This window comes from Falco rusticolus, chromosome 2 (assembly GCF_015220075.1).
Source record: "Falco rusticolus isolate bFalRus1 chromosome 2, bFalRus1.pri, whole genome shotgun sequence".
In the NCBI taxonomy this organism is placed as follows: Eukaryota; Metazoa; Chordata; class Aves; order Falconiformes; family Falconidae; genus Falco; species Falco rusticolus.
This window is the reverse complement of record NC_051188.1, coordinates 37,413,729-37,438,783: the sequence shown is the minus strand read 5'-3', so window position 1 is coordinate 37,438,783 and position 25,055 is coordinate 37,413,729. Positions and strand designations below refer to the sequence as shown.

At 34.7% G+C, this 25,055-nt stretch overlaps 1 protein-coding gene across 4 annotated transcripts in view; it reads left to right on the top strand.

Annotated features, from left to right (window-relative positions):
- The window catches only part of DIAPH3 (diaphanous related formin 3), a 245,621-nt gene that overhangs the window by 34,723 nt on the left and 185,843 nt on the right, over positions 1–25,055 (top strand). For all 4 annotated transcript variants that reach the window (XM_037376822.1, XM_037376821.1, XM_037376820.1 and 1 more), the window contains 8 exons: positions 2,271–2,401; positions 7,379–7,453; positions 7,537–7,606; positions 7,985–8,121; positions 8,579–8,684; positions 23,559–23,669; positions 24,099–24,217; positions 24,368–24,484. In XM_037376822.1, the coding sequence (XP_037232719.1) occupies positions 2,271–2,401; positions 7,379–7,453; positions 7,537–7,606; positions 7,985–8,121; positions 8,579–8,684; positions 23,559–23,669; positions 24,099–24,217; positions 24,368–24,484 (866 nt within the window). The remainder of the gene's footprint in view (positions 1–2,270; positions 2,402–7,378; positions 7,454–7,536; positions 7,607–7,984; positions 8,122–8,578; positions 8,685–23,558; positions 23,670–24,098; positions 24,218–24,367; positions 24,485–25,055) is intronic.

Below are 25,055 nucleotides of genomic sequence, written 5' to 3'. Positions count from 1 at the left end.
AAGAGACCTCTGGAGATCATTTTGTCCAACCCCTTATTTAGTCCATTTTGTAATATCTGACAAAGGAGACTGTACAGTCAGCCTGGGCAACCTGTTCCAGTGCTTGAGGAGCCTCATGGTAAAAAGAAACCACCAAGAGGGGAGGGGGGAAGTTTGTGTTTGTCTTGTTTAACCTATTTCCTCTATTTCAATTTGTGCCTCTTGTCCTTTCACTGATAGGGTTCCCCTAAGCCTTTTCTTCTTGGGGCTAAACAATCCCAGTTCTACCAGCCTCTCCTTGTACAACAGATGCTCCTTTAATTGTGTCCACAGCCCTTTCTGGACTCGTTCCAATATGCCCATGTCTCTCTCATGCTGGGGAGATCAGAACTGGACACAGTACTCCAGACAGATATGTCTCGCCACCACTGAGCTGAGGAGAAGGATCATTTCCCTTGACCTTGACTTCACTATGGTCAACTTATCACCCATCAGGACCCCCAATTTTTCCTACAAATGTGCTTTCCAGCTGGTTGGCCCCAATGTGTTGGTGCATGGGATTGTTTTTCCCCAGGTTCAGGTTTTGCTGTTTCCTGTCCCGGAAATTCCTCTGCCCATTTCTCCTGCCTGTTGAGGTCCCTCTGAATGGCAGCACAGCAGTCTAGTCTGTCAGCCACTCTTGACAATTTTTAACTTTACCTCTCTGCTAGAAACTATTTCATTATCTTATACTTCAGGAGCAAAAAAGTTTATTTTTCAACACTTAATCTACCAAAATGAAAAAAATCTCTGTAAAGCTCTGTACAATAACATAATGAGACTATCTCATCATTTACTGTGGATAATTTCAAGTTGTTATTGCACTGCAAGTCTAATTCCCTTCAACTTCTGAATTAAGCCACTAGATAATCAAGTATTATTTAGCAACTCTCTTTAGTTCTATATGACAGAATAGCTGTGCTTCTGCTCTCAAAAAAAGGAGCCTTTCCAATGAAGTAAGTCAAATGTACGTTGTATATGCCGTTGTAGACCTCTTTTTTTTTTTTTTTTTTTTGTTTTGGAATTCAGGTATGTTCTGTAGAAAATGTATCAGTCCTTCATGTCATAAATGGGCATTAGGTGGAGTACATTTTTTATCACCTCCAAAATTTTGTCTTTGCTACTACTTAAAAAAAAAGGGGGGGAGGAGAGGGTATGAGGATACACTTCAGAATAGGGTTAATGCCTCTTAGATTTGCTATTTTAGTTGTAAATTGTAGAGCTTCATTAGTTCAGCATAAGCACTGCTTTGTTTAAAACAATGGAAACTATATATCCTCCAGAAGAATCATTAATATCTTGAGTTTATTTTAAGCAACATTTGGTAACACAGATACAATGATGAGTCAAAGCTGGTGTCTTTCAACCTGTATTGCTAGGAACATAAAATATTTTTTTGCAAAACTACTTTTGCAGTGCTGCATTAGCTTGCTATTGCATTTTTCCTTTCCATCTACCTGTTCTCTATGTCTCATTTGCCTCCCCACCTGCCAAGAAGAGCAAAACCCAAAAAACAAGGCAATATCCAAATGCGAAGGTTGAGTAAGTGTTATTATGTTATTTCATCAAGTCACATTTGTATTGCACTGCATTCTTACAGATGGCAAACACAACACATGAGGAGCTGGGATTTGTCTTTAGAACTTTAGTGGTTCTAAATAAGTCTTTATTTTTTTTTTCAATTTTTATTTTTTATGTTCTTTTGCTTTAGCTTTTACAGCTAAAGCTAGTCTGTTTTTATAATCCCACCCTCATATACTCCTTGTCTGAAGGATGCAAGGGAAAAGCGTTTTGTAACATTATCTGCAAGAACTCAAGCTACTACAATAATATCCTGAGTACTCTACTGGTGCACTTGTTCTTCCCTCTGTGTTCTCATATGACTGCAGTCACCCTTCTGGACACATGCCCTGTGATCATTTCAGAGCATCTCAGAAGTGTTATTTTTTTGTTTTTTTTCTTCTGTTGAGTATTGAAAATTAAGCTGTTTGCAATGCATAAACAAAATCCATTCATTACAAAAATTGTATTTCACAGAGCGTGCGTGATACACTTGTACGTTTGATGCCTGCTGCTTTTGATTACCGATTATGAGTTTGTTCCTAAATTGATAAATGAAGTCAGAATTTAGCATATATAGTAGATGGACAACAAACAGTTACAGGTTTGGGTACCTGTTCCTCCCCCCCGTTTTTTCAAGGAACAGAAACGAAGACAAAATAAAAAAAATGAATGTATTTTCTGTATTTCAGGGAAGTCTCAAGAAGAGTCGGAAGATTTCACCACAGGAGTTTATTCAGGAATTGAAATCTGGGTCAACAGATGAAAGACTAGTCACTTGCTTAGAATCTCTCCGTGTGTCCTTGACTAGTAATCCTGTCAGGTAACATCATTAACATGTATTGCAAAGATTAATCATATTCTTATTTGTTAATGGATTAAAATTAATGGATCTGTAGATGTATGCCACAAGGTTTTGCAGTTAATGAATATGCATGCATTAGTGAATGATTATACCTTTTTTAAAATTGATAATGTATCTTCTGTAGATCTATTTCTCAGTAGAGTATCTGTACAAGGTAATACTAAAAGAATGTAAAACAAGTGCAGTGAAGAGCAGTTTACCTTGTTTTCTAGTGCTAAATAGTCAAAAAGGTACTTTTATTTTCGAGATTCTCTCCTTAATCTTTTAACTTTGTCAGAGTAATCAATAATGGGAGATAGGCACCTTGGGGTAAGTTTGTTAGCCAGAAAACATTTCTATTTTTAATTGTCCAGTGTGCATCTGGCTTGGCGGAGTTGTTGATGTGGGTTGTGTATGTATTTTCTGTGTAGATGTTTGCTTCTTTCCTTCTATTAATTTGTTTTTGAATTGTATTGTCTTATTTAGAATACATAGTGGTTCACATGGGAAGAAACATGCTTTACATTAACCTGAGTTCTTCTGACAGAATACTTTACAGAAGATACATTCCCCATGAGTGCAAAGCTACTTTTTGATACAGTGTTGCTATCCCTTTGTTTAAAAAAAAAACCAAACAAACCCAAAACAATAACCCACAACCCCAATTTTTTTTTTATTGACACCTTGATTTTTAACAAAGAAAGCTTTTCTTGTGAGTATGCATTTGGAGACAGAAATGCAGAATGTAAGAAATGTGTAAACAAGTTTAAAGCAATCTCTCCTATCTGTTTGATATGACTGGATAGTTTTGTCTTTCTGTATGTGATCCCCTTTGCTGCCCCTTTCAAACATGCCAAGAGCAAAGTTAATCCCCCTCCCCCCAAAACTGATACAAACCAAACCCCATGATCTTGGTGAGGTACTAGTTCTGTCTGACAGCATAGTAAAATGTGGTAGGACATGAAGGAGTGAGGAAGGTGGAGAAATGGTATCGGAATAAGAAATGTGGAGGTCAATAGGAGAGTGGTGTTGGTCCACAATTAAGCCATTTGATAGAGGATGCAAGTTGAACCAGACTATGATGTTATAATAGAGCATCTGATCAATACCAAAAGTGTGGTGATCAATATTATCTGGAAGAACAAAGCACAGAAACTTAAAAGTATTATAGCATAATAAGAAATTTTGGACTAGGTAGGTTTTCCACAAATGTTTCCGTTTGAATAAGGAAAGGTTTAGAAATCTAAGGATATATGAGTACAGGGAAAACAGTAAGTGCTTTTGTGTATAGAGAAAAGGAAAAAAGAATGTTTTCATTTTTATAAGCTTAGTGCATTTTATGTCAGTCCTTCAAAGCATTGTTGATATTGAAGTTTTACATTGATGCTTTTGAGAGATTTGTACCAATAAGTTAAAGAAACTACTATTTCTAGATGGCAACACTGGCTTTAACTTTGTTCAGCTAAATATAAACTATGGTAGATAGAAAATTTGACAGTTGAACCTAAGTCCTAACTTGACCATAATTTATTAGAATTTAACTCCAATTTGAAACATTAAACAGAATGTAAGAGACAACAGAAGAGAACTATAATGTCTGGATTTTAGTGAGACTCATTATTATGTTAATGGATGTATGACCTAAGAATAGGTCTGAGTTTGAGAGGTTAGAATTGGAAGGATAGTGACTGTGGCTTGTAAAAACATGAGAGAAGAACTATTTAAGTAGGCAGCAGTTTTATAAAAAAAATAAAATAAAAATATCTCTACTACTTGACTGTAAATGCATTTTAGTCTACAAGTCAAAAGAAAGGTCACAGCCAATAGAACTTACAGGTTCTGAAACAGGGCTTCTTGTTTATTGACTGGTGTTGAAAAAGACTGTTAAGATAGAATTCACTAGGCTTAATCAGAGCATTAATAGCCTTGATAAGGTTTTTCCATAGGGCTTACGTACAAAAATAGTAAAAATGTAACTGTGGCACACTGTTCTTCATACTGAAAATTTGTGGAGTAAATATTTGTAAACCACATCCCCTTCTTTCTAATGAGTAACAACAATTTATGTTGATTGGATGCACATACTGGTGACCCTGATTTTCCTATCAGCAACCAGACCTTTAAGTAAGAATTTGCTTTGACACATAAATACTGAACTCCAGTCCAGCTGCTATAAATCCATGATTATTTTTATCTCCAACTTCATCTGATATGGACAATGAGAAATAGGTGATGAAATGTTGGGATTTTATTTTGTGCATGTATACTACTTAAGAATAATTTCATGCTGTTTTAACAGGATGAGAATTAAAGTTAATTTGATCTAGCCTGACAATCTTCACATTTGTAGGCTGTGATCTTTTTGACAATATATAATTTAGGGGTTTTTTTCTCTTTTTCCAATTACTATACTTTAATCAAGTTTTTAGTGTTGTTGACATTACAGTTTCTAATGCAAGAACTGGTTCTACAACATTGTTTCCAATTAATCCTTTATGTAAAATGTATTTTTAGGTCACAGAGAATATCTGAATCGAGTGATATTGATTAGTTTGATCCTGTTACTTAGAAAAATATATTGAACTGTATGGCTTACTGCAAAATGTAGTGTTTATTTTCCACGAGTATAAAAAGAAAGCCTCAACAGGAAAATGTGTCCACTGAACTTGGTTAGTATTCTTCAGGTAAATAAATGGGGTGTTTTTACCTCCCAGTTGCGAACACAATTCATCAAAAGTGGTTCAGTGATCTAACTTTACATAGTATTACAGATAACTAGTTATCTACAAGTATTTCTTCTCCTTTTGTTCTAATACTTGCAATGGAATTAGCTTTTTTCATTACGAGGACATTTTTAATAAATTGAAAATAGGGGCACTGATAACTTGGTGTTTTCAGACTGACAAAAACCCGAGTCTTTGCTTTGGATAGCGTAAGTAATCTTTGTTCAGCTGTGGAAACGGAGGAAATGGCAGTAATAATTCAACAGTATTTTAGGCACTTGAGCATTATCAGCATCCTCAGCTGCTGAATTTATGACAAAGTGGTTGTGCACAATTCTGTCTAACACAAAATGTGCTAAGAAACATCTCATAGCATCATCTTTAGGTCAGATATGGCCACTTATACCAAAAACAATTGATAGTTATTTGCCTAATCTGTTTAAAAACACCCATCCAGTAAGGAGAGAATATATTTCATATATATTTTACTTTTAGGATAAAAACATATAAAAGCATCTGATCTGATTCTCTCTTCTTATAATTTTAAGTCCGTCATAGTTCTATATCTAGCAGATATGAAGAACTGTTTAATCCCATTATAGGATGAGATTGGAAGTACTATGCATTTCAAATGAGTGTTGCATCTCCCTTGTGTTATTTCCAGCAGAATAGCTTATTATTTGTCACTGGTAAGGTCCCACCATTATTGGAGTATCTAATTATTCTGGTTACTAATCAAAAGTGGTGATAAATACATTTTACCCAATATGTACAATGGCATGCAAATAGATGTAACAGAACAAATGGTGAGTGGAGAGGCTATAATACAAATAAAGTGAATGTTCTAATTCTTTTACTAATTCTGATCAATGTCTTGATGTTGAACTTCTGATGCGGCAGAGCGGATGCTTCCTTTTTCTGTAAAAGACTTTATTTTGTTAATACATGACAAGAGATTTCATCAGCTGAAGTTTTTTTGAAGAAACTATTAGTACTACAGCCACAACAGAATCTGTATTTTGATGATGAAGATAATGAGAAGTATTACATGTTCATCATGCTAACTGTATCTGTTCTAAATAGAGATGGTTTTGTAATCACTTATTAGATAAAATTAATACTCTAATTTAGAACTGGGAAAGGTATTGAAGAGATACCCGTTATGAAATAATTTTCTGTCTTGTTAGCCAAAGACAATAAGAAATCCAAGGACTTGTCTTAACAGCAGTAGCATGGAAAGCATGGAGCTGTCAGGAAATATTTCTGCCTCTTATGGAAAGAGAAAAGTATTCACGTACTTGTGAATTAATTCCATAATGGACTGTTATAACTTCATCCTTTATAAAAGGAATTTCCTGAGCAAATACTCTACAGTTTTTCTGCTGTATGTGTGTTTTTGTTGCTTCTGCAGCCAACTTCTTCCAGTGGGATTTTGTTAGAAGTTTGAAATTTAAAATATCTGTGCCTGATACAGACATTGAAGTTTAAAAAGCAAATTATTCTTTCTGTTATGACTATGAATGACAGTGTTGTCCATGAGCTTTAGGGTTAGATAATTGACCAAACATTCTAGTTTCAGCAAGACCAACATCTACTGTCAAAGGCATGGCTGCAGTACTGCTGCCACTCATGCAATTACTTGTATTTGCTATCAAGGAGTTTTGAGCAATAGTAAACAGAACTGTGAAGCAGCTGTCTGGTAGAAACAACATGCCAAGGTTTAACCTCACCGAAAGATATCTTTGGCAATAGCTGAAATTTAAAATGTCTATTGTGTTTATGTGGAGATATTCCTATGTATTAATATCTCAAGTAACCACTTCTGCAACTGCCTTAGGTTTTCCCTTCCTTTCTCTGCCATTTACGGTTAGATTCTGACCTTTCCAGGAGACCCTAAAACAGTATGCAGTAGGTATTTGTTTGTTTTCTTTCCTTATTTTGCAAGGGGTTTTTAATTACAGTTCTGTGCCAAAGAATGCTTAACTGTTAGTTTAAAAATTACAATTACTAAATTTAATGGCTACTATGATTTTAAAATCTTTTTTAGTTTAGGGTTATCTAATTGTGTCAATGAGTGAATGTAATGCCTCTTGATCTTCTGTTGAGTAAAGAGTTGATTTTGGGTTTTAAAATGATCCAGTTATATTGCTTTTATTTATGTTGACAATTTTCATTCATTTTCATTAGTCTTTGAAATATCAAATTTTTTCATGTCTATTTTCTTCCTCCCTAGCTGGGTTGAAAACTTTGGCCGAGAAGGTCTGGGGCTGCTGTTGGATGTTTTGGAAAGATTGGTTGAGACAAAAAAGTAAGGATGATTTCATATCAAATTGTCAGCTGTTGTTAATATGTAAACATTGTTTAATTACACTAAACTTTTCATCTATTCAGCCAGGACAAAGTTGTGAAGAGGAGTCAGCATAAGGTTGTACAGTGTTTGAGAGCCTTCATGAATAATAAGGTATGGGATTTTATTTAATCTAGAAATCTAAATTACTACAGTTCAATTAGATAATGTACATGATCAGTGGGTATAAGCCTGTGCAATCTGGAGAAGAGGTGTGCTGGTCAGCTGTGGTTTGAAGTTCTTTCTGCTGCCACTTCCCCTCTGTGGAAATATACTCAGAGAATAGTGTAAATTTTTGATGCTGATGTATGCCCTTATTACAGAGTAAGTGACCCATTTTGGACTTTTCTGTCACTTATTTTTTTTAATTAAGTCTTTGACAGCCATTTGAAATATTTACTTGAGGGAACTGTTGCTGTCTTTTGCTAGACGTTAGATGCAGTCATTTGGACTCCCTCCAACTCTCCTTACAACTGTTCTTCTGTTGTTTAGTATGGCTTGGAAAGAATTTTGGGAGAAGAGAGGAGCCTTCTGTTGCTCATCAAAGCAATTGATCCCAAGCAAACTAACATGATGACGGATATAGTTAAACTCCTTTCTGCAATGTGCATTGTTGGAGAGGAAAACATGTAAGTACTGTCTTTAGCCAGGAATAGGTAATTTTATGATATCCAAAACTATAGTTATACCTGAATAAAATGCAAAAATTCTCAACTTAGTACAGATATTACTTTCAAACCTATATTGTCAGTTTTCAGAATAGCTTTGTCTGTGATTTTTGTTATGGTCATGTCAGTAAGAGTTTTCTGTTTGACATGTGGATGTACTGGTTAGGTGGAACCAGTTATGCAGCCATTCTTTTGCTTAAAATTTATTAGCATTACTTTTAAGGTATCTTAACCATTGTAATCCAATAAGTCATTTTTTGGCTACAAAAGTCTCCAAGGAAACAAGTAATGCTTAAACCTCTAAATTTATACACAACAAGTCGAGGCAGGTGAGTGCCTTGGCAGCATGGCTCTTCAGATAACAAATGAACAGCAAGGTTAACTATCTCCTGAGTGGAATGCTTTTATTTTCTTTCAGCCTTGAAAAAATTTTGGAAGCTGTAACAGCAGCTGCAGAGGAAAGGAATATTGATAGATTCTCTCCTATTGTAGAAGGTCTTCAGGATAACTCAGTTCAGCTGCAAGTAAGCAAATTTTCTTCACAAACCTCTGCAACAAGTAAAAATAAGATTACTTGTTTTTCTGTATTGAACAAACCATTACAATAAAAAGGAGAAGGGATACTGTTTCAAATAAGGGTCAATTTTTGGAATGCTGTCTATAATGTTATCTTTTAAAATGTGGTGTGGGAAGATTCAGAGCTGAGAAACACAGCAGTGTTGAAGATTAATTTGTTGATTTCTACTCACCCAAATCTTACAGACTTTGGGAATTACATTTGTATTGCCTTTTAAAATAAAGCATATGTTAAATATTCAGATGCAAAAATATTATCTCATTTCTGGTGAAATTTGTTGAAACTTAAAGATTAATAGTAAAAAAGCAACTTTTTAGACAACTGCTTTTTATAATTAGTGTTTAGATCAGCAGGAAATCTGTCCCTCTTTATGGTTTCAGAAAACTGCACCCATAGAGTCTGAGGAAAGAAATCTTTCCCTTATTTTCAGTTTGCTTCAGTTGGATATAGAGTTTACCACAGATATTCATGAAGAATAGTGCATTTCAATGGTCATTATAAATCATTTGTTAGAATATAAATATTAACTCACTGATTTTCATGAGATTCAGTTGAACTGAATGCTGTTCATATTTGTTATTCTCTGTGAATATTACAAAAATGTTAAAAGTTTGAAAGAAAGTTTGTGTTGCTCCAGTGTCACCTTTTGTATTAAATAGTCCATGCCTGACAGTAAAGATTACTGTTTGTTTCATCTGGGTCACAGAAAGCCTAACCATAAAGAAATATTGGAAGGTGGAGAGTAATTTGTAGTTGGATTATGCTGGTACCGATGGGATTCTCCTTTGAAAACTTGTTCCTCCTTTTTTATTCTTTCTTTCTTATAATGATAGTGGGGTTTGGGATGGAAGGGACATTTAAAGGTCATCTAGTTCCAATCCCTGTACTGTGAAGGGAGCATCTTTCGCTAGATCAGGCTTCTCAAAGCCCCATCCGACTTGATCTTGAACACTTCCTGGGGCATCCACAACTTCTCAGGATGCAATTGGCTCTCTGGGCTGCAAGCGCATATTGCTGGCTCGTATCTAATTTTTCGATATCTCCAGGTCCTTCTCTGAAGGGCTGCTGTCAACCTGTTCATTGCTTAGCCTGCACTGATGCTGGTTATTGCCCCAACCCAGGTGCAAGAAGTTGTACTTGGCCTTGAAACTCACGAGGTTCACTTGGACCTACTTCTCCAGCTTGTCGAGGTCCCTCTGGATGGCATCCCTTGATGTGCCCATCTTCAGCTTCCTAATATGTGATTTCATGTCTCTTCATTCTAGAATAGAGCTTTTTACAGTTACAGTTACTTATTTAGCTTTTTTATTTGTAGCCTCTGAATAAGTTGCTTTCTAACCCTTTTTAGTAGTCTAGATATTAACTTATAGTATAACTTACTGAGTAAACAGTCTGTCTTTTTTACCCAGTACTGTGAAAAACACTACCAGAACACTTTATTTTCTGAAGTGCATTCTAGAATACGTATTCTAGGAGTGCTAAACTGAGGCCAAACGATTATCATACAAAAGATGGAGGCAGAAAATTATTATTTGACATGAAATCAGTTAAATTCAGTTACTTTGATTTGACAAAGAAATAGTTGTCTTCTGTTTCTTTTATTTGTTTGGTTTCTTTGGATTTTTTTGTTATAGTGTGCATAGGTATCTTTGTGTTACCTGCCCTGAGCAAGAGATCTGATAGCAAGACTGGTTTTTTTTCTTCTTTTCTTTAAATCTTGCTGTCATAGCCATAGTGCGAATCAGTTACTGTGATAGGATAAGTTCAGCTTTGAATTACTGCTCAGTTTTCTGGCAGTAGGAATACATAGCCATGGCGTAGTTTGCCAGGTGAGTTGACAACTGAGGGAAGCACGATCCTCTAATATTTTTTTTCCTTTAATCTTGTAGGTGTTTGTTTATCTTGGCATGGATTTATTACTGAGTTAGAAATTTTTGACTGTAAACCAAATCAAAGAGTTTATGGATTCTCTAGTTCCTTCCTTTGCTTCAACCTTGAAGATTTCTAAATGCCTGTAATACATATAGCACTCCATTACCAATGATGATAGTCAGAGTTGCTTAGGAACCTCAGTCAGTCAAATTCAGGGTCAAGTAAGCTCTCCCCCAAGTAATAATTTTTATTGACTGGAAATGTAGGTTATTTTGTTTGTTCTTGCGTTTCATTTGTTGTTTGTTTTTAAAAGTGTGTCAGGTTGGTATTGGCTTCATATAGAAGATGTTGCTTCTGACTTGGCACAGAAAGATTGTCTTCCCCCACTCCTCCCTTTATTTGTTTTTTTTTCTTTAGAATTTTTTATTTTGCTAATGTATTGAAAGTCATAGTAATTGCCTTTAAGGGTCAAAAAAGAGACTTTATATTGGCAAGGCTGGAGTGGGACTGGAAAGGGGCAGTAAGGAGAAATGCAGAGTAATAATTTTTTTCTTTGAGCAGTGGCTGGGAGGCTCAAACTACGGTTATGATTAGCCAGGACAGGGAGAAAAAGCTTTGAGCTCCAGTTGTACTGGGACTAGAAGGGGGCTGCAGAAGGAAAATGTAGGCTATAAGACAACAAATTTCCTGTTTTCCATGGCTTTTGAGTCTGCATTTTCCAGACTGGACATAAATTTCTTGTAATAATGGATCCTTACCTTAGGCATTTTTGCAAGAATCGTTGCTGTTCTTCAGTATTAAATTTAAATATATGATCTCATTTATTTCTGTTCTCCTTTGGGGTCTGTGTTTCATTTAGAATTTGAGATTAATGTTGTTCAGTTAACCAGTTCATATTCAATATTTTTTTGTTGTTGTTGTTGCATGTTTTAACACCCTTGAGATAGTAGGCAGTCTGGATTTGGGCCAGATGTGCAAGCTTGGGCATGTCAGTCTTTCAGGACTATAACATTTGGCTCACTGCATTTGGGGCTTTTTTAACATTTGCATGGTTTTTAAGTCCTCAGTTCACTTATTTTAATTGTCTGGTTTACTTTGATATTGGGTCATGTTAAAGTAAAAAAAAAATTGTTATTATTGATCAACTTGAAAAACAAAAATATGAGAAGTTTGATATTAAGTTATGCTCATTTTTATTTATGTTTTAGTACATTAAGGTAAAAATGGCTAGATATTAAGAAAATTTTATTCATAGATATAATCAATCAAAGAATTAAAGAAAGAAGTCCAAATGCAGAAGTTAATTTTAATGTTGAATAATGGTAGTTCAGTGTCTCTTTACATTGGCTGAGCAGCTTTCTTCTTTATTTGGCATGAACAAGGGTATCAGTCAATTTTAAAAAATATCTTTATTTGGTAGGGAGAAATGGTTTAGATCATAGAAATTATGTAGTCCAATTTCAGGATATTGTATCTAACTTAAGAGCTAGTATTCTCTATAGAGCATGTAAGAGTTTGAAAACTTCCAGGTCCTTCACAGCACTTACATGAGATACCTAAATTTTAATAGTATGAAGGGTAGTATTTCTGTGACTGTTCTTTACTAGCTTGTAGGTATTCAGTCCTGAAATTAACCACACTTTGTTTTGAGTGCCAGGCTTCCAAATGTGATCCTGAATTTTTGGGAGTTGCATATATTTGCATGTAAAGGAAAAAAAGTTATGTACAAATCCCTTTGCTATACAGTTCAAAAAGCACAGGAAAACTTCCTTAAAAGCAACCCCTTCATTTGAAGCAACAGGTAAATTAAATTAATCTATGTCCTCCCCTTGTCCATGATGGGTACCAAAATGTGCATTTCAACCTTCTGTCTTTTTAAAAATTAAATAAATTTATAAGGGTCTCTCTAAGTCTATTAATATGCCTGGCAGAGTAAACTGAAGATGAACAGATAGTAGCTCTTTTGGATCAACGTTTAGGAATAGCCTTCAGAAATTATAATCCTTCGTGAACAGTGTTGGTAAGCAGCCCCTTTAAGAAACAGGTAGATACCAATATTAATGGTAGCTGTGACAGTTGATATTCAGGGAAAAAAAGTCATAACTGATTAACCACTTAAATCTTTCTCACAAATATAAGCACTTTCATGTTTACCATTTACAGCGACACTCAACTCCATTGGTGAGATACCACTGATGAGGTAACTGGAACAGTGCAGAAAACTTCAGCCCGGTTGTTAACTGTACAATAACAACTTTTATTTTTCTAGGACTACTGTTCAGATACTAAACAAGTACTTTTCTACTAGTTATGCCTTGTCATGATTCTGCTATGTCTCCATTTGGTATTTGATTATCCTCTGATACAGAAGATAGGAGCATTGTTAAAACTGAGAATTTACTCTAAATGTTATAATTGTGACATTTAAGCTAAACATATTAATTTGGCTTTACTGAGAGTGTTACCTGTATTTCCTGAATATAGGTAACATTTCGCTGTTTCACTTGCTGTATCTTATGTAGGCATGGAAACCGTTAATGAAAGTTCTCTCTCTCCACCACCACCATGACCCCCCAAGTTAAACTTGTATTTGAACACATTTTTTTTTCATTAAGCCTTTTTTTTTCTTTTTTGGACTCCACAAATAGTTTCTAGATTTCCTTTTTTAAGACCAGAAAAATCAAAGTTCTTCATGTGAATCAGTTGTAAACTTTTATAAGAATGACATTGACCTGGTGCTTAATTTGACAGTGTTTTAATGAGACAAAAGTTTACAGTTGTCAATTACTTGGTGTACTTGCCTTGATTATCTGCTTGATATGCGTAGGCTTGTTTTGTGGCGGTTCAATTTGACATTAACAACTGACCTTTTCAATTTTGATTTGACTAACGTTTCTGTTACTTATTGGGGCCTTTTACATATTCAGCCTTTATGATGACTTTTGTATTTTTAGTGGAAACTCTAGTATCTACTTTTTCCATTTGTTGAAAGCAAAGGATATTCTCCCTCTTGTCTTTGAGAAAATCCAAAATTATGGAAAGCATACTTAAATGGTTTTGATTCAAGACAAGATTGGTGATTTTAGTTTGAGAATATAACTATAGTCAGTAGTACTACTGAGTTTCTGGTTTTGTTAAAGTAAATGTACTTTATCATCTTAAGCCTGTATTCAAGAAAATGCATACAAGGAAATCTGGTACCTTGTATATTTATGACAACAACTGAAAAAGTCTAATACTTTGGTTGTTCAAGTCACAGGGGCAGGAAATACAGCTCTTCTGACAAAACCCATTTTGATGTATTTAAGACAATGATGAATACAACAACAAATTGTGTATTGCCCAGTTCTTCTCATTCTTCTCATAGAATCAAACGAATACTTCTACTCTCTAATCTTCATCTTTCATCACTGTTCCTCAAGCAGGTGTTTTAACTAATAGAAGAGTGTTACTCTTCTGTACAGTTCTAGTTGCAGCCAGCTCCTTCAAATTTTCCAGTTAGAACTGAGAAGAGGTATGATGTTGAGGGAAAGGTGCAATTCTGACTTTTCCAATTAGATTCCTGAAAAAATTGAAAATTTACCACTGTGGAAACCTGCAGGTGTTTCATGCCTGTCTAAGGAGAAGCACTTTTGTGAGAAAGTAAAAGGCCTTGTCTATTAATCAGCAGATTACGTTCTCTATTTTTAGTTGTCACGGAATACCATTTCATCTCTCTTTTTAATCTAATAATATCAGAATGTGAGATGGTGTGGTCTGTGATATTTTGGTTAGCTGAATCACTTAATGACTATTGGCTGTTCTCTGCTAATGAGATCCTTTCCATAACTGTGTATGTAATAGGATGAATCAGAGCAAAGGTCACCTTATGTGGACACTGATAATAAGTATTTAAAAGCCATGTAAATGTACATGTGTGTTGATGGTACATCTCAAAGTCATTACTAAGAATTTTTGTTATTAGCAAGGGTAAATAATTGATGAGCATCAATATAGTGTCTGTACTAAAGCCAAATCTGCAGCCAGTTTAATGCTGGCAAGCAGAATTTAACTAAATACACATAATCTTTACAGCCTTTTTTACAAATGCATACTTGCACTAAGAGTAACAAAGTGAAGCAGAAAAATCTTATTGCAGTTTTGCTTATTTAAATGGGCAATATATGGGAGAAGATGATACTTACCACATAGTATTGATTGTCTTGTCTATGCAAGGAAAGTACTGCTCTGAGCTGATGAGAGATACCTGACATTTTCCACCAGAAGAGGACCAGGTATAGTCTGTCTACTCTTCAACTGGGAAGAATACAAGTTTAAAATACAGACTGTGGAATCCTCAAAAGAATGTATCTTGTAACTTGATAGGTATCCCTGGTTAGAATTGTGGAGGATTAGAATTTGAAGCTGTAATTTCTCACTTAGCAGAATATATCTGATTGCATTGGTCTAGTTCCTCATGGAGGAAAACATTCAGAACTTTGAGTTCCCAGGCAAAGTTCTTCTCTACCAAAAATAATATGTGTGTATCCATCAGCATATGTTGATCTCTTAGATAAACATACTAAGTCAAATATCGTAATTTCCCTTCCATGTGGTAGTAGGGTGTTAAAAGCATTCCAGACGGAATATATGTGCAGATTCAAAACCCCTCTGAAAACTAACGTGGTGGACTGCACTTAGCTTCAGTTCTTTAGGAATGAAGAAGGGAAGGAAGTGTTTAACTAAACTGCCAGGTGAAGTGAAATGTTTGCTCTTCACTTTTCCTTGAAGAAAGGAAAGTGCCTCTACACACCTTCACTGCATGCCTGTTGTAAACAGCAAGATACTCTCAAGATGTAATTACTCTCTGGGTTTGAGGTGCCCCTCAGGAAACAGTACTTAGAAATTGCAGTCCTCAGCACCACGACAGAATTTTAGAAGATACACCAAGAGAGCTGTGTATTACCGTATGCCTTTTGCTGTTGGACCCTGAAATAATTTTACTTTTTCAGGCATTTTCTCAGGGGCAAACGGACAAAATACCTCCACCTACAGAATCTAGAATTCCTTATGAATTGGTTTTGGATGTAGACCATTTGCCCAGAATGTTTTGCTTGCAGATTTTTGCCGCCTTAAGAAGATAATTTACCTATATTCACTAAACCTCATACTACCTCAGCAGAAGTACCTCTTCATTTGTTGAAGATGAGACATCTTTTGATGACACAGCTTTCCCACCTTGTGTCCATGCCTGCAAATACAAAAGACTGTCAGTCTGTTTATGGAATCTTATCCCAGGTAATTGATAGTAAAAGCATGTAGTTAGGGCCCACTCAGAGTGCAAGCAGTGACTGATAGTTCTGTTTCCCAAGAGCTGACATTTATAGAGTTTTCAACTGGAGTGTCACGGGCATTTTCCTTACATGTTACGTACTTTGAGAATTGTCAAGGAACGATGTTACAGTTGGGATAACTGTTCTTCAATTTTTTCTTAATTAGGAACGTTGAAGACAAATAATTGAGTGGATACTCGTTGGAATTGTGTCTAGTATGAGTGCATTTAGAAACAAGCCCTTGAAAAGAATTAGTTATCTGTAGCTTCCTTTCTCCCTTGAGAAGTTCTTTCAACTCTTTGGACGCTGTTTTCTTTTTGGTTTGACCCTTTGTTAGCAGAATTAGAGAGTGAACGGTCTCTTTTTTGTGGAATAAATTACCATATCTGTTATTTCTATTGTGTTTCTTTTGATTAGTAGCCACACTTCAGAAGCAGGAAACAAACTCGCTGTTTGGCTTTTGTTATATTTGAAGTCAGTAGTACTTTCTTGGTAGTTTAATAATTCTAAATATCAATCTGTATTTGAATGTTCAAAATTTTTTAACCATGTTGTTAAGCGGTTTTAGTACTACTCTAAGATGAGAAAGTCATAATCTGGGATTTCTAAACAAAGGCCACATACCCCTATCTTTGTAATTTAAAAAAAAAAAAAAAAAAGTCATGACAGACTTTATTTTTTGTTTTTCTGAGGCATTTTTGTGGTTGAGACTTTCTTCCTAAGCAAATAGACACAGATAGAGGTAAAATACCAGACTTGCTTAAAACTTTGTAAATTGGGAGCAAAGACCTTTCTAAGCCAGTGGCAGATCTTTCTCTTTAGCAATGTAAGACACTGAATAGGATTCAGTCTGCAAGTAAAACAACCCATCAAGCATTTCAGCTAGACATCTAAATTCAAGTAAACTATGGAAGTCCAAAGCTCAGTTTAGTTGTCTATGCATGAACTTCAAATGTCATTTTAGATGCCTTTGTAGATATGATGTGGTTCTTTTAGGAGATTCCCACCCTTCTGGATTGGCATTTGTAAGCCAGATGTGAGACGCTGCAGCAGCTGTAATGATACTCTGTATACTTTGTGTTCATGTTTAAACTGATGAATTAGGTCCCTAGTCAGTAAAGACAATGGATCCTGGAGTGCCCTCGTCACTCCGTGTGCGTTGCAAAGAAGATCATTTAGAATCCAGAATGTTAAAGAAGAAGCTTTAAGGAAGAATCTAGGAGACTACTGATTAACAAGAATGGGAGATTAGCTATCTATATAGCTAAATATAGATATCTGTCTACATATGGGCATCTACATGCAGGTATCTGAAGCATGAACTTTGCTGTCTTGGTAAACTCTCAAGAATTCTGGTTGAGTTTATTCCTGTGCATTACACAGATAGTAATTTAACAAAGCTTCCTAATTTTTCTTAAATTGGCTTACTGTCAAGCATAGGGTAATACTAATATATTGGTTTTCCAACTGCAAAGTTTAGGATAGCAAAAATTTTCTTTGCTCTTGAATCGTCCCTGGGTTATTGCTTAAAACTGCTTTTTAATAAGCCAGTCAGATGATGATCATCAAGTTTAAGAGGGCTATTTTTCTCTTTATCTTGGTTTTGGTGCGTTCCGCCAAAATCTAACTTTCCGGAATGCAGTGTTACTAGACTGTTCACAGGCTTGTTTCCTCTTCTTGATAGAATTTATCACATTTTTTTCCTTATGGGTTTTAGGTTTGCTAAGCAGGTCTATCTTGCTGTAATTTACTAGTGAATGAACTGATTTCAAATTACTAACATCATGCCTGATTTAAGTATTATATGCTAACTGCTATACTTTATAGTTTCATTTGGAGCATGTTTTAAATGTTTGTGATCTAGTAACAACAGGTTCTTTGTCTTTATCATCAGTCATCTGTAATTTTTAATCTTTTTTTTTTAAGTTTTCACAAAGTTAACTACTCAAACATAGATTGCTTAGACTTGTGTTTACTTCCTCTTGTATAACCTTTTCTCATTCTGCTTTTTGTAGACTTCTGTTTGGAATTTTCATTATTACTTTGTCTTTGTATTCCTTTAGAAATAGTTCACTACATAATCCAGTAGATTTTTGCCTTGTTTATTCCAGGAAAAAAAAAGTATGTTCTGGTTATGAACTACAATTGAATTCCTACTTGATTAAATTTGACTGAAGTACTAGAATAACAGTACTTTTTACTGATGTGTTTATTGCTTTCCATTGTTGTATCTTGTCTCTGTTCTATTTGAATAGCACATGTACACATGTACTTGTTGGTTCGGCAAATTAGAAGAAAAAAATTGGTTTTTTTTTGGGGGGGGGGGCAGCAATTACATCTGTAGACATCCTTTCATCTAAAATGCATTACTTTCTCAATGATAAAACTGTAGTTTGATCAGGATTTTCACAGTAGCATGCTTTGTTCAGTCTCTGATTGCCTCTTCATTGGTAGTTTAAATCAAGTGCGATAAATGCCGATTCCTAACTTAGTAATTCAGTCACATAAAGTTTTGCATGAAAATATACCATATTTTAAATTTCTGATAACAATGATGAAGTTTCCAGTTCTGTTGTAATCACACAACGTGGAGTTTGAATTTATTTGAAACGTAAATGTAACCTTGCAGTGCTGTCTTTATTACTGATGGTATGATAGTGTTGTCCAGTGAAGTCTGCAATCATTGAAATGCCTCACTGATGGTAACAAGAGTACAGGTGTTGATAGCATCTGTCAGTGTACAGAATTACTGGTTTTGAATGGCAGAGCTAATTCAATCAAGAAATTGCAATTGAATGAAAGAACTCAGTACCTCAAGGAGATAAATAGGTAATGGTGTAACAGTTTTCAACTAAATAAACTCAAAATTAAGGGAAGAAAAATTTTTGTCGTGGCTGCTGAAGAAAAAATTCAAATACTGGTGAAGCAGACCCATACCAAAGCAAATGCAAAAAGCTTTAAGAGTGAAGAATGCAGTCCACGCTTATCTAAGTGTGATAAGATTAGAATATATTATGTAAGGTATTGTTGCACTACATTTTAATTATTTTAGTTGCCTGCACTTTCTACCATTTGGTGCATCCAAATTCTTCACCATATTTTGACACTGCAATTTGTGCAGTGTCTGTGTCTAAAAAATACACCTCCTATTCAAAGCGAAGAATTTGTTTTAGGTCTAAATGAAGTCTTAATGGTCTAATCAAATTAGTCTCAGCAGTGCTAACACATGTCTTTCCTCACATCCCGTGCCTCTACTTCACTATGTTGCATTTTAATTAGGATCATATTACTATCTGCTAGTTATATAAATGTATTTAACAGTAAACTTTATGCCACAAGCTTCTACAAGGCTAAATAAAATTTAAAGCTAGTGGGGTGGTAGTCATTCTGTTACTAGACAAATCCTGTTGCAACTAAATAAGCCGAAACAGAGCTCCAGGCAGGCAAGCCAAGTCTCAAGTTAGGAAGCATGTTGTGTTAGCTTAACACAAAGCCTGTAGCATGCTACTAACAAAAATAGCTGGGCTGCAAGGCCATGTGTTCTGAACAATATTGTAAAGGACATGACAGAAAAATATTGAATATGAGAAGCTTTTTCAGTGTCCAAAAAGACTTGGTTGGGCAACAGGAAGGTCCTAATTTATTTTCTGTTGGATGCTGTAAGGCAATTACTGGAAGGTTTTATTCAGTCCACTTCTGAAAGTGGACTGGACATCTTAGGCAGTTTGAAATTTTTTGTTGGTGTGTGGGGTTTAACTGTAGGCAACTCTTCAGAATTTTCCTTTAATTTATCTTTTGGTATTTTTAGTTTTGGGTTTTTTAGGGTTAGTGCCACTTTTTGTTACCTAGTGTAGAGCAATGCTTCAGTAGTAACAAACTACTAGAATAACTCTTAGAAATAGTACATGCACAGGAACAAGGTTTAGGAGTAGTACAAAGGTTTTGTTTGGATTTATTTGAAGAAAATAAATAAGTTAACTAATATTTTCCTTTTAGGTTTCTAAAATACTGTAGGCACACGTACAGAATCAAATTGCATAAAATTAGGGAAATAACAGATTTCAGGGAGAAGTGTAAATAAGAATTGTTCTGACAGGCACTAACTACAAAGATGAAGAATCCACCGTGTCATTTAAAGGCCCAAACTGTTATAAATTTAGCAGCTTTCCAAGTTGGCTGTTCAGAGGAGAATAACTGAGGATCGTTTCTTATTTATGATATTAAAGAAGCCCTGAATTTGAAAGATATTTTTCAAGGAAACATACCTTATTTAAGACAGAATGATTAAGATTGTGGTCCTGTTACCTGTATTCCTATTTGAGTTCTTTTAAAATTGACTGCCAGTAATGTAGTGCCAATATCTTTCTGAAAGAAAAGTACCAGAATTCCTCTTTAATATGTGTAAGGTTTTTCTTGTTACTCAATTAGATGATGGTCTAAGTGATCTCGCTGTAAAGAGTATGGAGAAAGGACAGGAACAGGCTTTCATTGCCTTGTGGTTTCTAGCTTTAGAAGTGCTTTACCTTTTTTTGTTTTATTAGTATTTTTATTAATTTTTTACATGTTACAAACTTTGCTGGCATAAAATATAAATACAGCTTTACGGGGGGAGGGAAATAAAAAAGTAGCAAGGAAACATTGCTTTGATAGACCTTAATACAGCCAAATAATCTTTAAGCCCTGAAAGCCTTTTTTTTAAAAAAAAATTTTAAACAAAAAATTTAATACTATTTTGTAGTTGGCTACTTAACATGCTGTTTTGTAAATTTTTTCTAAATGGCTTTGACATTTTGCAAACTTTTTTATTTTTATAAACTTTTATTTTATTAAACTTTTTTATTTTTATTATTTTATCCAGACTTAGACCAATCTGAGCATTCTTGTCTGTTACTTGAACCTTTCAAACACCTTCCATAGGTTTATGAAGCAAAACTTTGATTTACAAAGCCATGAGCCATGTTGCATTTTTTCATACTGTCCATTTATTCAACTTGCATTTTTTACATTACTCAGTAATTTTGTTATCTATTATACTTTTAATATATTTGCAGTGTAGTAAAGTCAAGCTTGCCAGTATGTAGTTGTCCAGATCTTCCTGAAAACGTCCTTGTAAATATCAATATTATTTCTGACATCTTCCTTTTCTTGGGTGTCAACATGCTTTTCAGGATGAACTTCAATGCTGTAGCAAGTACTAAAGTTATTTTGTCCTCAGTTTCCTTCAAAACTCTAATATTTGAAGAGTGAATACTCTTTTGACTTCTTATTGTTGGCTTTCATCTTTAAGTTCTGTTGCCAGCCCCTGAACGTGTTTGTGTGTCTGTTCTACTTTGGGAACATCTCTCACACACCAGTAGAACATTTGATGAAGTGTTGCTATGGCTTTTATTTTCTTTGCGTACTCCTTTTCACTGTTGTCTTTTACTGACCCTACAGATTCTTTGGTTGTCTTCCTTGTTTCGTTATCTTTGAGAAAAAAGATGGTTAATCAGAGATGCTTTTTGCAAATTGTCCCTCAAACTTATTTTTTATTCTTTTTTTTCCTCTTTTTTTTTTTTTTTTTGTCGTCTTAATACAGACAGCTTCATGCTCAATCAGCTGAGGTTTTGAGTCATCCCCCTACCTTGTGTTGTTTTATTTTGTTTAGTTGTCATAACTTGAATAATTGTCCTAGACTGGAATAAGTTACAGAAGTCTATCTTAACATTTTTATGCAGTTGATTTAAATAAGTGAATTTAGTGTGCTTTGTCCTATTGTGTCAATAAAGTAAAAACAATGCTTTTTGTTTTTATTATTATGCAGATCTAGGTATTTGCATGTACTGAGTTTCATAGAAGTTCTGAGGGCGTAGAACTTAATTTCAGCTCTTCATTCAAGTAAGAGGAATGATGAAAGCTTACTCCCTCCTATTACTGTTGGAAAGTTATTGATGCAAAGTATGTTGTATGACAGAGTAATGTAAGAATAGATGCTCTCATGGCAGTTTTTCTCCAGGAGAGGTGTCAGATGGGTTAGTATGGTGGTTTCAACCACACCATGCCACAGCACCGTCCCTTGAGTATTCTTGTCCTCTTCAGCATCTCCAGAAGTTGGAGAGATGGTCCTAACTCCTGCTGCAGAGTTGTGGAACCCTTGGGGGTTCTCTCTTCAAGTGACTCCAAATACCTCCATTTATGGGACTGGGTGGAGAATGTCTGATGCTTCATTGGGTCATTGTAACACTCGGTCCCCAACAACCTGCTGGAGCTCACAGTCTGCTTGACTTGATTTTTCAACAGCTTCACAGCCCTCACATTCATTAACAGGCTGTTTACACTTGTTACATCTCTGTTCTTATAACTAAGCTATTCCCTTCTCCTACAGTGTTAACTTGAAGTTAATCTATGTATACTAAGAGGTCTAAATTATGCTGATTGCCATGCACCCCCAAAACAGTTCAGCTAAAATAATATATAAAACTACTTTCATACTTGTATTTTTTTGTGGTAGGATAAATGTAGAATCATGGTTGCAGTCTGTGCTACCATTTAATCTTAGCATGTTCCTCTTGGAAACCTAATAGTCCTGTTGTTTCTTAAAAGTAAATCAAAGTAGCTTGGCCATCCAGTTCTTCTGGTGGCCGTATGTAAATTCAGCACTTGGAATTATATGTACTTTGAAGATGACTGATGCTTTATGTTCCTGGTATTGCCTTTTGCCTGAACACAGCATGCTACATCATCATTTTTTTGACAATAAAAGGCTTTACAACAAAGAAAGTATGTGAAACAGATTGCTTTAATTGTTTACATAGTATGTTAGGCCAGAAGACAATCCTAATCAGCTTTTAAAAAAACCCTTACAATGCTGGAAATACATGAATAACTTACTTCATGTGCATTGAAGCAAGATGTGCAAACAATAAAGAGTAAAAAAAGGAAATAATGGCTGTTGTCACCCTTACTTATGATTAATAACAAGTTGCCACTGTTCTGAGGACTTGTGAATCTGGTCAGTGGATTCCAGCTGCTCCTTGCTCTGGGTTTTCAAGATGAATCGGTTGATTCTTCAGAAGAGAGACTACTCACTAGTTGATTTGATGCTTACTTTTGAGCTGAAGTACTGGTTCCCATGAAGTATTCTATCACACTCAAAATATTTAAAAAGGGAAGATTTTTAAAAAGAGAAAGAAATCCATTCTTTTCTTCAGGCTCAATTTAGTTTAATCAGCATTTTTTCTTCTGTTTCACACTGTTTACACAGACTTTTGCCTTCACCATTTCTATTATGTCACTAACTTTTAATGTATATATATAGATAAATATTTATTTACATTGATTTTCCTGTGTTGAGAATTATGTTATCAAGGTATTTACTATGTGCTAAAGTTCATTTACTAAAGGAACTTGCTCTTTTTATAAAATGACAAAATTAAATGGAGTGAGAAAATATTTCATTTTAATGGAAATTTGTGAACTAGTGTTTGGTATTTATAACTCATGCGGCTGATAAGAAATTTAAGTATCTTAATTATAAGATTATAGTAGATTGGTAATTAGATATGATGCAATGTCTGGTTAGTGGTTTGTTATGTCTTTTTGACTGATGCATATTGAAATCCGAGAAATAAAATAGTTTAATATTTCCTCTGTTATAGGTAGCTTGCATGCAGCTCATCAATGCTCTTGTTACGTCTCCTGATGACTTGGATTTCAGGCTTCACATCAGAAATGAATTTATGCGTAGTGGATTGAAAGAGATATTGCCAGTAAGCGTCTTGTAGTCTGTCTTTGCATTACTATTTAAATTATTGGACTATTTGAGCTTGAGAGAGGGAATGGGACAGCAAGTTCTAATAAATTATTCTCAAAGGCATTTTATTAAGTCTGGGTGTAAGCAGTTAGATATGAGAATCAGTCTTAACATAAGAATGAAAAGGTGAAGTGTGCACTCTGAACTTTATGCCTGTTCCTCAGCATTTTAGGACTTTGATTTAGAACATGTGATGTGCTGTTGTGCAGACATTTGTTATGTCAGGCTGAAGTTGTGTTCACCTTTTGAATATTTAAATTAATTAATGTATTGTCACTTTAAATTTTAAAATAGCGTAGACTTATGGAAGTTATTAGAAAGATAAGGTTTATTTATATATGGAAATGATAATTTTGCAAGCCTTTCTGCTGTTTCTTCTTTGCAGCAATTGAAATGTATAAAGAATGAAGCACTAGATATTCAGCTGAAAGTGTTCAATGAGCATAAGGAAGAAGACATGATTGAATTCTCTCATCGTTTAGAAGATATTAGATCTGAACTAGAATATCCTTTTGATATTAGCAAGAGAAACATGAACAAAATAAAGTGTATAATGGACATTTTTCTGGTATAATTCCTGTTTTAAGTAGTTATCAGTCAACATTTGACTGAAATATTTTTTTTCCTTACTGTTATTCTCCTTAACGCTTTTACTGAAGTAAATGATGTTTACAACATGGTGTGGAATACAGTTAAGGACACTAGTGCTGAAGGATATTTTCTTTCTATTCTCCAACATCTTTTGCTGATAAGAAATGATTATTTTATACGGTATGTTTAATGCTATGTTAAATGTTAATTATGGGTTTTGTTGTCATTTAGTCATTAATAGAACATTTCTTCCATAAATTTAATGATAAATGCAATTTAGTCTCTTTCTGTGTGGACTGCAATTCATAAGTAATACTTTGTGAACTCATGTTCGAAAGTATCAGCTTTGAATAAAAATGCTGTCTATATATTTTGTCTCTTCTGCTTAGGCCACAGTTTTCTATATAAATAAAGAAAATTATTTTTGTTGAGATCTGAACCTTATTGACTGCAAACATAAGTGATTCAGGACAGGTCTCTTAATCAGTTATAAATCATGGTAGTAGCATTGCAATTTTGTGGTGTATTTGAGTCAATAGACAAAACCAAGTATGCACAAAAGAGCCCTTTGTACAGAAATCTGACCATAGGCTTATTTTAGAGCAACTTTTGGTTGGGAATTGAGTATTCTCAATATACATTATAGGTCAGTGTGAACTTATAGGTGTCTCTTAAATAACTTGTCAGATAAATTACAGCAAAATAGTTAATAAAATGTTAGATATTTGAAGCTGCCAAATAATTTATTTTC